Genomic DNA, 16,233 nt, shown 5'->3' with positions numbered 1-16,233 from the left:
TCACTAGTCACTTTATACAATGCACTCTAAATAATGCCACTTTAATAATGTTTACATATCTTACATTACTCATATTATGCAGCAGGAAGCCTAGTGGTTAGAGCGTTGGACAAGTAACCGAAAGGTTGCAAGATCGAATCCCCGAGCTGACAAGGTAAAAATCTGTCGTTCTGCCCCTGAACGAGGCAGTTAACCCACTGTTCCTAGGCCGTCATTGAAAATAAGAATTTGTTCTTAACTGACTTTCCTAGTAAAATAAAAAAACATCACATGTACATACTGTATTTTATACCATGTATTGCATCTTGTCTATGCCGCTCGGCCATCGCTCATCCATATACTTACATGTACTGTACATATTCTCATTCACCCCTTTAGATTTGTGTGTATTAGGTAGTTGTTGGGGATTGTTAGATTACTCGTTGGTTATTACTGCACTGTCGGAACTAGAAACACAAACATTTCGCTACACTCGCATTAACATCTGCTAATCATGTGTAGGTGACAAATAACATTAGATTTGATTTGATTTAGACCCTGAGTTTATTTGAAACAGGCGTTTAGTTGCTGAAATGTGCTGTTGCCTAGCTATTAAAAAGGACAGGCAGCTATTTGGGACTGGGTTTAATTAAAGTTTTACGGTTGGTAGATTGTCATCAATACAGTCCAATCTTAAGACTATTGTGTCTCATTGGAGTCTCTCACCAGGCTAGCCCCCTTCAGTTCCACAGACACCTGGAAGAGAAATGACATACAGGAAACTCTTTCATGTACTAATTTAGTTATCACTCGCTAACACGTTCTCTTCTTACAAAAACAACTTGGCAATAAGATAATAAAACTCAGAGTTAGGGTTGATTACATTTCAATTCAGTCAAATCATGAAGTAAACTGAAATTCCACTTCCACATTTTCATAATTGAAACACATTAAGGTATATTGAAATTAGAATAAATAAAATAAAGTTTATTTCCTGAAATGGAATAGACCCCAACTCTGATAAAAGCACAATGCCTTCATTGCCTGTCTGTTGCAATAAGGAAAACAGTCTGTAATATGCTCCTTGTTGTTACCTGTCTGTGAGGGTCCACACTCCTTCTCTTCTTCCTCACGGTGGAAAATCTGTCCATCTGGCTGAGTCCTCCAGCGCAGTTGAAAGTTAGACACCCCCTGCTTCACGAGCTCTACATGCAGCTAGATTAAAGCACAAGCTTTTAGGTTAAATTGTTAGATAATTTTCTCTCTCGCTCACTCTCTCTTTCTGGCTCTCTATCTCTGTCTCTCTTTCTGTCTCTCTCTCTTTTTCTCTCTCTTTCTGTCTCTCTCTCTCTGTGTGTCTGTCTCTGTGTGTCTCTGTGTCTGTCTCTCTGTGTCTCTCTGTCTCTCTTTCTGTCTCTCTGTCTCTCTCTCTCTGTCTTTCTCTCTCTGTCTTTCTCTCTCCCTCCCCCTTTCCCTCTCCCTCTATCTCACCTGCTGTAGTAGCTGGTCACCGACTGCCTGGTTTGTCAGATCAGCATCTGATTGGATCTTCATCCTCACCACCGTTCTCTTTGACTTGGGGGCTGAAATACATTTGCTGATATTTTTTATGGTGCACAATAGTTCAAATCTGTATAATATACCGGGAATACCACAACTCATTAGGACTTGACAGTATGATTTTATTTAATATATTTCTTTAACAATGCGCTGTACAAAAAGGTGATTGTTTTACTAAAGTTTAGTAAGCTGAGCAATGCGTAAATTACACTGATTTGTACTAATTAGCATTGTGAAAATGTCTCCCACATAGTCACAAAATAACATTCAATATAACAAAACATGAATTGTGGGGAAAAAAGTTTAATCTCCACTAAACCGAAGTCCGATACGAAAATAAGTATGTTCATTAAAGTTATTATTCGGAATACCTTCTCTGACAGAATAAATAAATGTACCAGGAAAGAAGTACCTTCTGTGGAAGACTCTGGAGTTTTGACAGTGGCGAATACTTCCACCTCACACAGAGTGAGCCATTCTGACCTGACAGGGATGACCACAGCAACATAGCGACCCTCCATCTTATTACACTGGAAGGTGTAGGTCTCTCTTGCTGGGATGTGGGATATGACAACACATCTGAAAGAGAGAGAGAGAGAGGAGAGGGAGAGAGAGAGAGGGTGGGGGAGAGAGAGAGAGGAGAGGGAGAGAGAGAGAGGGTGGGGAGAGAGAAAGATACAGTATATGATTATTGTACAGTGCTGTAGTTCAAATGCTTCTTCACAAAAGTATTACTGAAAATAGCAACACATTTAATGAATAACTGTTATTTTTACTGAATCCCATAAACTTTACAATCAATCAGAACTACCGGCTCTGACGTTCGTCGAATGTGGCGGTGCGTGCAAACTATTACGGAATACAAAGTGTAACCCAGCTGCGAGCTGCCCATTGACGCGAGCCTACCAGATGAGCTAAATGCCTTTCATGCTCGCTTCGAGGCAAGCAACACTGAAGCATGCATGAGAGCACCAGCTGTTCTGGAAGACTGTGTGATCACGCTCTCCATAGCCAATGTAAGCAAGAACTTTAAAAAGGTCAACATTCACAAGGACGCTGGACCAGATGGATTACCCATCACCCTGGAAATACCATCACCCTGGAAACACAAGACCCACTGCAATTCGCATACCGCCCCAACAGATCCACAGATTATGCAATCTCAATCGAAAATCATACTGCCCTTTCCCACCTGGACAAAAGGAATACCTATGTGAGAATGCTATTCATTGACAACAGGTCAGTGTTCAACACCATTGTGTCAACAAAGCTCATCACTAAGCTAAGGACCCTGGGACTAAACACCTCCCTCTACAACTAGATCCTGGACTTCCTGACAGGCCGCCCTCGGGTAGTAAGGGTAGGCAACAACACATGTGCCATGCTGATCCTCAACACCAGTTCCCCTCCGGGGTGTGTACTTAGTCTCCTGTACTCCCCGTTCACCCACGACTGCGTGGCCAAGCACAACTCCAATACCATCAGTAAGTTTGCTGATGACACAACAGTGGTAGGCCTGATCACCGACAACGATGAGACAGCCTTTAGGGAGGAGGTCAAAGACCTGTCAGTGTGGTGCCAGGCCAACAACCTCTCCCTCAATGTAAGCAAGACAAAGGAGATGATCGTGGACTACAGGAAAAGGAGGGCCAAACAGGCCTCCATTTAATTCGACGGGGCTGAATTGGAGCGGGTCAAGAGTTTCAAGTTCCTTGGTGTCCACATCACCAACAAACTATCATGGTCGAAACACGCCAAGACAGTTGTGAAGGGCTACGACAACACCTTTTCCCCTCAGGAGACTGAAACTATTTAGATTGGGCCTCCAAATCGTAAAAAAGTTATACAGCCCAATATATCACTGGAGCCAAGCTTCCTGCCATCCAAGACCTATATACCAGGTGGTGTCAGGGGAAGGAAGGCCCCAAAAAATTGTCAGACTTCAGTTACCCAAGTCATAGACTGTTCTCTCTGCTACCGTACGGCAAGCAGTACTGGAGCGCCAAGTCTAGGTTCAAAAGGCTCCTCAAAAGCTTCTACCCCAAGCTAATAGACCGCTGAACAATTAATCAAATGGACACCCCGACTATTTACATTGACCCCCTGCTGTTACTCGCTGTTTATCATCTTATCATCTATGCATAGTCACTTTACCCTTACCTACATGAATAAATTACCTCGACTAACCTGTGCCCCTTGAGTAACCTTGAGTAACCCTGTATATATAACATCGTTATTTTTATGTATTTCTACTGTGTTACTTTTTATTTTAGACTTTTTTTATTTAGTTAAACATTTTCATAACTATTTCTGGAACTGCACTGTTTGTTAAGGGCTTGTAAGTAAGCATTTCTCTGTCAGGTCTACACATGTTGTATTTGTCGCATGTGACTAAAAACAATTTGATTTGAGTACAATGTTGTTTTTCGGCTTCACTACTCACCTGGGGTTGTTGATGCCGTTGTTCTCCAGTGAGTTACCGATACGGATCTCAGCACCATCAAGCCTCTCAGGAACTTCATCTCTGTTGGTGATGGTGACAGCTGTCACTTTGTACACATCCAGCAGGTCCACTCTCCACCAGGGGTTGGTCTGCTGTGTAGTGTGGGTGCAGGATCCATAGTTTGTGTTTCTGTACCCATCGATTGCATAGTGAGCATCGCGATCGGAAAACTGTGATGACTGAGCAGCCACTCCTCTCAATGCCACGTTGTCTGTTTGAGTGACAGAGACAGATATAATACACAGGTTTATGCATTAGTGCACACCGTAGCAATACGTTTTGCAACTGAAAACGTTTTGCAGGTTAGTTCAGTTTAGTCAATCTCCATTTTGTTCATTTTGGTTCGTAGTGAATACACCTCAGATATACACATCCCCATCCCCCTGTAAACACACACCTGCACCAACTTGTATTAAATTTAAATAGTTACCTTTAATTGGACACTTTGTATTTGTATTTATTATGAATCCCCATTAGCTGCTGCCAAGGCAGCAGCTACTCTTCCTGGGGTCCAGGAAAATTAAGGCAGTTTATACAATTTTAAAACATTACAATACATTCACATATTTCACAACACACTGTGTGCCCTCAGGCCCCTACTCCACCACTACCACATATCTACAGTACTAAATCCATGTGTATGTATAGTGCGTATGTTATCGTTCATGTGTGTGTGTGTATGCATGTGTCTGTGCCAATGTTAATGTGGCTTCACAGTCCCCGCGGTTCCATAATCTGTTTTTTAAACCTAATTTTACTGCTTGTGTCAGTTACTTGATGTGGAATAGAGTTCCATATAGTCATGGCTCTATGTAGTACTGTGTGCCTCCCATAGTCTGTTCTGGACTTGCGGTATGCATGGTTGTCCATGCTGTGTGCCAGTAGTTTAGACAGACAGCTCGGTGCATTGAACATGTCAATACCGCTCATAAATAAAAGTAGTGATGAAGTCAATCTCTCCTCCACTTTGAGCCAGGAGAGATTGACATGTATATTATTAATATTAGCTCTCTGTGTACATCCAAGGACCAGCCGTGCTGCCCTGTTCTGAACCAATTGCAATTTTCCTAACTCCCTCTTTGTGGCACCTGACCAAACTACTAAACAGTTGTCTGGGTGTGACAAAACTAGAGCCTGTAGGACCTGCCTTGTTGATAGCGCGGTTAAGAAGGCTGAGCAGCGCTTTATTATTGACAGACTTCTTCGCATTTTAGCTACTTTTGTATCAATATGTTTGGACCATGACAGTTTACAATCTAGTGTTACTCCAAGCAGCGTAGTCATCTCAACTTGCTCAATTTCCACAATATTTATTACAATACTTAGTTGAGGTTTAGGGTTAAGTGACTTTAACGAATTAAAGTTATTACTAAGCCTAGCTTTTGTCACAGCGGCCAATACTTGTATTTCATGCATTGATTAGTTGATTTATGTACTTATTCATTCATGTTTTTATTATTTTTTTTTTTATGTATTGCTTCTGTCACTGTGGCCAATACTGATACTTCAATCATTGATTTATTGATTTAGATTGTTTGTTTTGTCTGTCTTTTTTGTGTGATTGTTTTTGTGTCTGTCTGTCTGTCTGCTTTATTAAAAATGCATTTACCTATTTGCACGGTGACCCTCAGAAAGAGTAGGAAAATCCCTGTAAAGCCACAATAAGCATATGAAGGATTAGTCATAATTAATCATATTCATGTGAATGCAGTATATGACAAGTTGTGTAACGTGTTATAGGGTAATGCTGATCATTAGAGATCTCTGACTTTTAGATGGAAGGGTTGGGGTCAATTCAATTTCTGTAAATTCAGGAAGTACACTGAAATTCAAATTAATTGTTAAACTCTGAGTGGTAGTTTTGGTCCCTGTACATGAAAATAGAAAGTGACACATCATTTGAAACCTACAGGCCTTGTCTTTTTGGAAATGGAACTAAAATCTTACTGCTGACAATGTCATAAGAATCTCTCAGAGTTTAACAGGTTAATTGGAATGTGGTTTACATTCTGATTTGACAGGAACTGAAATAGAATTGACCCTAAACCTTGTAGGTATTTAGTTCTCACCAGAGACAGGGACAGCTCTCCTACTCCACTCCATGGATCTGGGATGTAGCAACATATTCATCAGTCAATATGAATTAATAACATTAAACATTTCCCCCTTTTAATTATCAGTTAATATGATCTATTTCTGGACATCAACACCTGCCATGTATAGGATGTGGATATACTGTTCTTTTCCATTTCAGCATTTCCATGTCACACAACAATAACCTTTCATTAATGTGATAATATCCCATTTTCTTTACTTGTATATAATCATCATTCTTTATTGTAGTATTAGCCAAGGTTTTGAATAATAAAACAGTATATCCGAACATAAAATTAACACACCTGTATTGACAGGGCTATCCTGTCCTTTGCTGAATCCCTCGCTCCTCTCCTCTGTCTCAGTGTGCGTGATGGATTCTTCTTACTCTCTTTTCTCTCTCTCTGTCTGGCAAACATGCAAACCTGGGTCATGTTCATTAGGGAACACAACATAAAAGATGTAGCAACTTTTTGCAACTGAAAACAAAAATGTGTGTTTGTGATTGTATAAGATCAGGTAGTCCCTCACTCCCTGTTTCAATCTGTTTTCTTCCGTTTGGTGCCTTATGAACACAACCCTCTATTAGCCAAAGATGGGGAGGTTAAGGTGAGGTGTATTTGGTTAGCAGTGAGCTGTAGCCCACCACCCCGTGTGTGTGTGTGTGTGTGTGTGTGTGTGTGTGTTGTTTCCCGGGGGATTTGTTTAGCAGTCATCCAGATAACCTCATCCTCTCCCTGAGGTGTCAATAGTTACACAACTTCAGCCTTTTCCGTCCCTGATGGAAACTGCTTAAATCTGATGGAAACAGTGGATGCTCCTCAGAGGAGGAAGGGGAGGACCATCCTCCTTGGTGAATTTCATAGAAATTTAAATGGTGAAACATTTTAAAAGTTATCTTTTTTAGATACAACTAGTATATTAAATATAAATCACGTCACTAAATAATAGATTAAAACACTAGTTTGCAAAGAAGGTCTACATTAGCCTCAACAGCACTCTGGAGGGTTGCACCTTTGTGTAGCTCGAGGACAGCTAGCTTCCGTCCTCCTCTGGGTACATTGACTTCAATACAAAACCTAGGAGGCTCATGGTTCTCACCCCCTTTCCATAGACTTACACAGTAATTATGACAACATCTGGAGGACGTCCTCCAACCTATCAGAGCTCTTGTAGCATGAACGGACATGTTGTCCACCCAATCTAAGGATCAGAGAATTAATCTAGTACTGAATGCATACGATACAGCTAGCTAGCACTGCACTGCATAAAATGTGGTGAGTAGTTGACTCAAAGAGAGAGAAAGACAATAGTTGAACAGTTTTGAACAAATTCATGTATTACAAAATGAAGGAGAAGCAAGAGAGAAATAGACATTTTTTTCACATTCAGATTCTTAGCTGAAAAAGTTTAGCCTACTGAAATACTGTGCTCAAACAGAGGGATGCTATGTTAGCTAGCTGGCTATGACTATCAACACTGTTACGGAGTCTAGTTGATAGGTAATCGACTAGCCGGACTGTTCCCCGGACTCCGCGTGTCGGGATTTGTACAATGCTTCAACAAGGCTATTGAACTTGACATTGGTGTCTGTCTTTATTCCTTTATCCAACATATCATACTGAAACATGGTATCAGAGTGGCTTGAAAACCACACGTTTGTTATTTCTGTAGCTAAGTACAGTATAGGTGCAGTTACGTTCCATATGCGAACACACGCCGTTTCCTACTCACAACACTGATCAACTCGTTGTTAGCTGGCTAGCTAGCATCACTACCTACCTCCATGACTGAAGGGAAAGACATCTCCTATTCCATTGCTATGGCAGCGAACATTCTGCCACCAAATCACATGGTTCTCACAGGGGACTGGAATACTAATTGGGACAACTTCAGGGATGAATTCGAGGACTATGCGCTGGCGACCGGTCTACATGAGAAACCCAACGAGGTACAAGCGGCAACTCTGAGGAGTTTAATGGGCAGCGAATGCAGGCATATCTACCGGCACAATCTCACCCTCACAGCACGTCAACAGTGTGATGCAAAGGCAATATTGGATGCATTTGAGAATTACTTCAAACCCGCCAGAAACGTCATTTACGAGCCGTTCGTTTTCGGAAGCTGCAAACAGGAAGAGGGTGAGTCCGTACACAACTTTGTAACCCGTTTGAGAGAAAAATCCGCTACTTGTGAATACGGGGGATTGAAAGATGAATTGATTTGCTAGCTCAAGCTCCCATTTGGTGTCTCAGTGGCCCCTGAGGTATACCAACGCAAGCAGCACGAGATACTGGCTGGGCTCAAGGGCATTGAACCCATCGCCGATGATGTCCTGATCGTAGGCTGTGGTGATACAGACAAAGAAGCAGAACGCGACCACGATGTGAAGCTCCTGGCACTGATGGAGCGCTGCCGATCAGTTAACTTCTTTGATATAGGGGGCAGCATTTTCACTTTTGGATGAAATGCGTGCCCATAGTGAGCTGCCTCCTACTCTGTCCCAGATGCTAATATATGCATATTATTATTACTATTGGATAGAAAACACTCTGAAGTTTCTAAAACTGTTTGAATGATGTCTGTGAGTATAACAGAACTCATATGGCAGGCAAAAACCAGAGAAAAAATCCAAACAGGAAGTGAGAATTCTGAGACTGGTCGATGTTAAAGTCATCGCCTATTCAATTCCCTGTAATATATGGATATGTTTGCACTTCCTACGCCTTCCACTAGATGTCAGCAGTCTGTAGAATGCTGAATGAAGCCTATACTGTGATGTGGGACCGGATCGGAGGTGTTCGAGTCAGTGGTCTGGCAGATTGCCAGTTCTTGGTCATCCGCATTCCTCATGATATCGCCATGCGTTCCAAAACTTCTACAGACATGAAGGAATGCTCCGGTTGGAACGTTATTGGATATATATGATAACAACATCCTGAAGATTGATTCTCTACTAAGTTTGACCAGTTTATTCGACTTGTAATATAACTTTTAGAAGTTTTCGTCCGACGTTTGCCTGCATCTGCGCGAGCGTTTGGACACGTGTACTACACATGCTAGCAAAAGTAGCTAATTGGACATAAATAATGGACATTATCAACAAAACAACAATTTATTGTGGAACTAGGATTCCTGGCAGTGCATTCTGATGAAGATAATCAAAGGTAAGGGAATATTTATGATGTAATTTCGTATTTCTGTTGACTCCAACATGGCGGAGAAATGTTGTTAAATCTGAGCGCCGTCTCAGATTATTGCATGGTGTGCTTTTTATGTAGTTTTTTTAAAATCTGACACATCGGTTGCATTAAGAACAAGTGTATCTTTAATTCTGTGTAAAACAGGTATCTTTCATCAAAGTTTATGATGAGTATTTCTGTTATTTGACGTGGCTCTCTGCAATTACTCTGGATATTTTGGAGGCATTTCTGAACATGGCGCCAATGTAAACCGAGATTTGTGGATATAAATATGCACATTATCGAACAAAACATAAATGTATTGTGTAACATGATGTCCTATGAGTGTCATCTGATGAAGATCATCAAAGGTTAGTGATTCATTTTATCTCTATTTCTGCTTTTTGTGACTATCTTTTGCTGGGAAAATGACTGTGTTTTTCTGTGGCTATGTACTGAGCTAAGATAATTGTTTGCTGTGCTTTCCCCGTAAATCCTTTTTGAAATCAGACATGTTGGCTGGATTCACAACATGTGTAGCTTTAATTTGGTGTCTTTCATGTGTGATTTCATGAAAGATTGATTTTTATAGTAATATATTTTAATTTGGTGCGCTACATTTTTTCTGGATTTTGGCCAAGTGGGACGTTAGCGTCCCACATATCCTAGAGAGGTTAAGCTTCGTCTTGGCCTGAAGAAGCTGCAGTTCAAGGTGAAAGACATCCCCTTCCATGTCCACATTCTCTCGGCAAAAGGCCTGAAGCCGGAACCAGACAAGATCAGAGCGATCCTCGACATGTCAAACCCGTCTGATGCAAAAGGAGTACAGCGTCTCATCGGCTTTGCAAACTATCTTGCAAAGTTCATGCCACACCTATCAGCAGTCTGTGAGCCTCTGCGCCGGTTGCTGGACAAAGACACACCATGGCACTGGCTACCCAAATACGAGGCCGCAGTGCAGGAGATGAAATCTCTGGCTTCATCCATGCCAGTGTTGCGCTACTATGACGTCACAAAGCCTGTCACAATCCAGAGTGACTCCAGCCAACTGGGACTTGGATGCTGCCTTATGCAGGAAGGGAGGTCAGAAGGTCATAATTCCCAAATCACTACGTCCAGAGATGCTTACCCGCATACACTCCAGTCACGTTGGAGGTGACGCATGCTACCTCCAGGCTCGTGAAACATTATACTGGCCAAACATGCAAGCAGAAATTAAAGATTTTGTCAGCAGCTGTGCCACATGCAACGAGTACGCTCAAGAACAGCAAAAGGAAACCATGATGTCACACGAACTGCCCACAAGGGCCTGGAAAATCATCAGCATGGACTTAGTCCTTTTGTCTGTGGCTGAATATCTTCTCATTGTTGATCACTACTCTGACTTTTGGGAAATTGAACTGCTCCCTGACTTGTCTGCAGAGACGGTCATAAAGAGCTGCAAGGCGCAGTTTGCAAGGCAAGGTCAGCCTGACAAGGTAATCACAGACAATGGCCCACAATTCACTGCACAGTTCAAGCGTTTCGCCTCAGAATGGGAGTTTGACCATGTGACCTCCTCTCCAAGACACCCAAAAAGCAAATGGCAAGGCAGAGTCAGCTGTCAGAGCTGGACTCCGCGTGTAGGGGTTTGTACACAGCATGAACAAGGCTATTTAACTTGGCATTGGTGTCTGTCTTTATTCCTTTATCCAACATATCATACTGAAACAAACACTGGAACTCTTCCAAGTTTTTATTTATTTATTTTAACCTTTATTTAACTAGGCAAGTCAGTTAAGATCAAATTCTTATTTACAATACAGCTTACCGGGGAACAGTGGGTTAAATGCCTTGTTCAGGGGCAGAACGACCTTGTCAGCTCGGGGATTCAATCCAGCAACCTTTCGGTTACTGGCCCAGCGCTCTAACCACTAGGCTACCTGCCGCCCCAAGTCAAGGTAAGCTTTCGGTATTTCTAATGTATTGCCACCTGGGCCCACCGGAGAAACTGCTTACTGACTGTACACTAATGTTACTGCATGATTGTAGCGGGTTTACTAACACGGTAGTTCTGTTAGCTATGCTGACTATGACATTACTTTAGCCAATATGGTGACAACGATGTAGGCTGTGTGTAGCAGTTTGGCTTGGAAAGATGTTTTCGTCTGGTCACATACAGCTGATGTGTTGTGCGTTGTCCACAAGCGAACGGACAAGGTGAGAGGAGGAGAGCGCATTGAAGGAATAAATTGTGGCTGCTATAAAAGTGAACTGTGTTTACGCATGATCAGGGGTGTATTCATTCCACCGATTCTGTTGAAAAACGTTTCTTAAACGGAAGCAAACGGAACAAAATGGGGATAAACATACATGAATTTGTCCAATAGCAACTCTCGTTTGCAAATGTTGGACTAATGATTACACCCTATATCAGCTAGATGCAAGCAAGATTGTGCAAGACGGTATTGAATGTCACTGTCTGTCCATGTGTCACTGTCTGACGCCTCAAATTTGCCTCTCGACCTTTGTGCACCTGCGTTGTAAACTTTCATTCATAGGTTAAGTTGTAGCAACTTCGTTATGGGTATAGGGGAAATTTGAGTATTATGTAGTAGCCTAAATCTATCGTTGTTACATTGAACTGGATTAATGGAATATGAATGACAGTCATCCAATATGCTGTAATAGAAATAAGGCCATGTTCATGAGAAAAAAAATTGTCCTCCCTCATCTTACACGGCATTGACCGCAGCTAGATAGAATCAGTGTGATTCTGATGGAAACTGTTTGAATCTGATGGAAACTTTGAATCTGATGGTAACTGTATGAATCTGATTGAAACTGTGTAAATCTGATGGAAACTGTTTGAATCTGATGGAAACTGTGTGAATCTGATGGAAACTGTGTGAATCTGATGGAAACTGTGAATATGTTGGATACGGTTTGAATCTATTGGGTCATTCTTGAGTTGTGGTGTTAAAATCTGTCCCTTGACTTTGGCACCATGTAAAAAAAACGTTCAAATGACAAAAACATTTCCTGTTAAATTTTAATTTATTTAATTACATTTTTTACCTGCGTTTTGTGTCACTTGTGTAATTGGTGTAATGCATTAAAAAAAACGAATTACAAATATATACAAGGACGTTGAGCATTCTCTCCAGTGGCAAACTGTTGTCGGGGGAGGGGTCTAGATTCAAGACAATTATTAGCTAATTACGCTCTTAGTATTTCATACATTTGAGGATTCCATTGATCATTTGTTGTCTAAATCCAGTGTCATTTGTTGTTACTGTAACTAATTGAAGGGAAATAAGATTTTGAGCATAATATTAATCATGTCACTTTAGTAAATAATTGTTTTATGATTGATTTCAGAAAACCCTTCTTTACCTGAAATGTATCATTGGTGTTACTACTCTTACTGGTGGCACAATGTTATCATAATGGTAAAAAATATTTCATGTCATTAAGCTATGATTTTAGTTGATTTAGAATGGGGGGAAAAAGTTACATTTTCTAAATGCCTAATTGCCACCGTAACTCAAAAATAACCCTTTTGGAAACATGTGAGTCTGATGGAAACTGTGTGAATCTGTTGGAAATTAAATATGTCATTGTAAATATTCAAATACCATGAATAAAGCCAAAAGCTGAAATGAGTTGTTTCCACTTTAACAATAACGCAGCTTTTTTATTTGTTTCCATTCCCCTCCAAGTTGCTGAATCTGCTCTCTACTTCAGTTTCCTCCTTACCTCCTAATTGTTTTAACTTATATATCATCATCATTCTTTATTACAGTATTAGCCAAGGTTTTGAGTAATAAAACAGTATATCCAAACATAAGATTAACATACCTGTATTGACAGGGCTATCTTGTCCTTTGCTGAATCCCTCGCTCCTCTCCTCCGTCTCAGTGTGCGTGATGGATCTTCTTACTCTCTTTTCTCTCTCTCTGTCTGGCAAACATGCAAATCTGGGTCATGTTCATTAGGGCACACAAAAGAAAAGAAAAAAATCAACTTTTTCCAACTGGAAACAAAAATGATTATTTGTTATTGGATAAGATTAAGTAGTCCCTCACTCACTGTTTCAATCTGTTTTCTTTCCATTGTTGCCTTATGAATACAACCCTGTATTATCCATTCAATGGGAAGGTAAGGTGAGGTTTCTTTGGTTAGCAGTGGTCCGTAGCCCACCATCCCGTGTGTGTGTGTGTGTGTGTGTGTGCGTGCGGGTGTGCGTGTGTGTGGTGTTTCCCGGGGGGATTTGGTTAGCAGTCATCCATAGAACCTAATTTTCTACCTGAGGTGAAATACGTAAACTGTGGTTCATTTAACAGTGCTTTTACTCAGAATACATCTCACTTTAAAGAATTACAAATTAATATATTATTCAAATGTACAAATAATGTATATTAAACTTTGAAGTTGTATTTTTATTAAACCTCTACTATCAAACCTGAACTGTACCTTAGAGGTGACATACACTTAAAGACAAAACCATACAGAAAAATCCATGATAATTAAGTTATACATGTTTTCTCCCAGTAAGAAAGAATAACATATGTAGACAGAAATTCCAAATAGATGCAAAGAACTATTTGTATAATAAATTCAGTTTAAACGAAAACTATTTTGTCTCCCTGGAGGGTCTTAGCGCTGGGGTCTCACATGTCCATAACCCACAACCTCAGAAGTGTGTATTTTTATTTAACTTCTTGAGGGCAGGGGGCAGCATTTTCACTTTTGGGAAAAATAGCATGCCAAAATTCAACTGCTTGCTACTCATCCCCAGAATATAAGATATGCATATTATTAGTAGATTTAGATAGAAAACACTCTGAAGTTTCTAAAACTGTTTGAATCATGTCTGTGAGAATAACAGAACTTATGTAGCAGGCAAAACCCTGAGGACAAACCCTTCAGAATTTGTATTTTTTTGATGTCACTGTCTTTCAATTAGTTTTTTTTAGAGACACCAGATTTCTAATGGACTTGCTTGCAGTTCCTACCGCTTCCACTGGATGTCACCAGTCCTTGGAAATCGGTTGAGGTTATTCCTTTGTGTAGTGAAGAAGTAGGGCTATCGTAAATGAGGGTCACATGAAGTACATTTTTTGAGAGAGTCAGGTTACGAAAAAAGTTGCGTCAGTTTGTTTTCTTTTTGTATTGAACACAAATCATCCCGTCTTCAAATTGATCGATTATTAACGTTTAAAAATACCTAACGTTGTATTACCAAAGTAGTTTGAAATGTTTTGGTAAAGTTTACATGTAACTTTTGATATATTTTGTAGTGACTTGGTGAAAGTTGGAAGCTGTGTTTTTCTGGATGAAACGGTCCAAATAAATTGACATTTTGGATATATATCGACGGAATTAATCAAACAAAAGGACCATTTGTGATGTTCATGGGACATATTGGAGTGCCAACAAAAGAATTTCGTCAAAGGTAAGGCATGATTTATATTTTATTTCTGCGTTTTGTGTCGTGCTTGCAGTGTTGAATTATGCTACTCTCTTTGTTTAATGTTGTGCTATCATCAGATAATAGCATCTTATGCTTTCGCCGAAAAGCTTTTTTGAAATCTGACATGTTGGCTGGATTCACAACGAGTGTAGCTTTAATTTGGTATCTTACATGTGTGATTTAATGAAAGTTAGATTTTTATATCATGTTATTTGAATATGGCGCCCTGTATTTTCCCTGGCTATTGGCCGGTGGGACGTTTGCGGCGTGGCACATAACACGTTAGCATGCGCCAGGCTAACAAGTTAGCCAACTCCAGTCAGGTGCTAACGTTTGCTGATAAACATAGCTTTAGGTGGCTGGTTGTAACGTTGTAGCTTGCTGTTTAGTAGCTAGCCATATCTATGATTAAAGATAAGTGTAACATGTAAGGCATCAATACACAATATGGGTTTCAGTAGATAAACTAAAGTTAGCTAGCTGGCTTGCAGGAAAATACATGACGTAGCTAGGCACCGTATTTGCCATCGGCCCTCTTGGTGCTGGCATCGGCTGTAGCTGAACTTCTAACGTTAGCTAAAGCCAACTCTTTGTTTTGAATCCTCTTCTCTATTACATATGGTTGAATGTCACCATGTAGTTAATAGATGCTCCATCATTGAATTTGTGTTGATGAGAGGAATCACTGGAAGCCATTGCATCTGGTCAGTTTTTAGTGATGTTCCTGTTCAAAAAAGCCCGCATTGGGGGAGGGACGGGGGCCAGAGCACGAAACACTGCCCAACACAAATTGTAGTCTTTCAGCGACTTGAAAATGTGTCTGCTTTAATATTTAGCAATGACTCCGCCAATAGGAACATAGCTGAAAGATGTCCAATGGCTCTATCGGACAAGCACAACCATACCATACATACACCCACAAAAATGTATAGTGTGATCAGTATAACATAGAGCCTTCCAGAAATGCCACAACAAATGCCACCTTCCTGAAATGACCCCCCCCCCCCCCCCCCCCCCACCCCCCCATCTTGCTTCCTCCTGGGCAATTATCTGTGAAACACATCTCACTGTCCTAGAAATGCCTCAGACATGATGAAAACAAGCCCAGATTCCCCTGGTTTGAAATTCCCCTTCAAGTCAAAACTGTAACTAGGCCACTCAGGAACATTCAATGTTGAAGAATTAGTAAGCAACTCCAGTAAATTTTTGGTCTTGTGTTTTAGGTTATCATCCTGCTGAAAGGTGAATCTGTCTCCTAGTATCTGTTGGAAAGCAGACTGAACCAGGTTTTCCGCTACGATTTTGCATCTGCTTAGCTCTATTTTCTCCAATCACAGCCATTCAACACTGTTACTGTTTTATTGTCACCATTGGCCTCATGATAAAATCCCTGAGTGGTTTCCTTCCTCTCCGGCATCTGAGTTCATTAGGAAGGATGCCTGCATCTTTGTAGTGATTGG

General features: G+C 40.8%; 1 protein-coding gene across 1 annotated transcript; it reads right to left on the bottom strand.

Annotated features, from left to right (window-relative positions):
• Positions 1-709: 709 nt before the first annotated feature.
• LOC120030294 (fucolectin-like) lies at positions 710-6,145 on the bottom strand. The gene is made up of 6 exons (XM_038975631.1): positions 6,112-6,145; positions 3,983-4,253; positions 1,952-2,118; positions 1,471-1,562; positions 1,074-1,194; positions 710-735 (listed from the first exon to the last, which is right to left on the bottom strand). Exons 1-6 carry the CDS (start codon positions 6,143-6,145, stop codon positions 710-712), a joined length of 711 nt encoding a protein of 236 aa, XP_038831559.1.
• Between the last annotated feature and the right edge of the window lie 10,088 nt (positions 6,146-16,233).

Source organism: Salvelinus namaycush, chromosome 36 (genome assembly GCF_016432855.1).
Source record: "Salvelinus namaycush isolate Seneca chromosome 36, SaNama_1.0, whole genome shotgun sequence".
NCBI lineage: Eukaryota > Metazoa > Chordata > Actinopteri > Salmoniformes > Salmonidae > Salvelinus > Salvelinus namaycush.
Note: the sequence above shows the minus strand (reverse complement) of the source record. Positions and strands in the feature narration are given on the sequence as shown.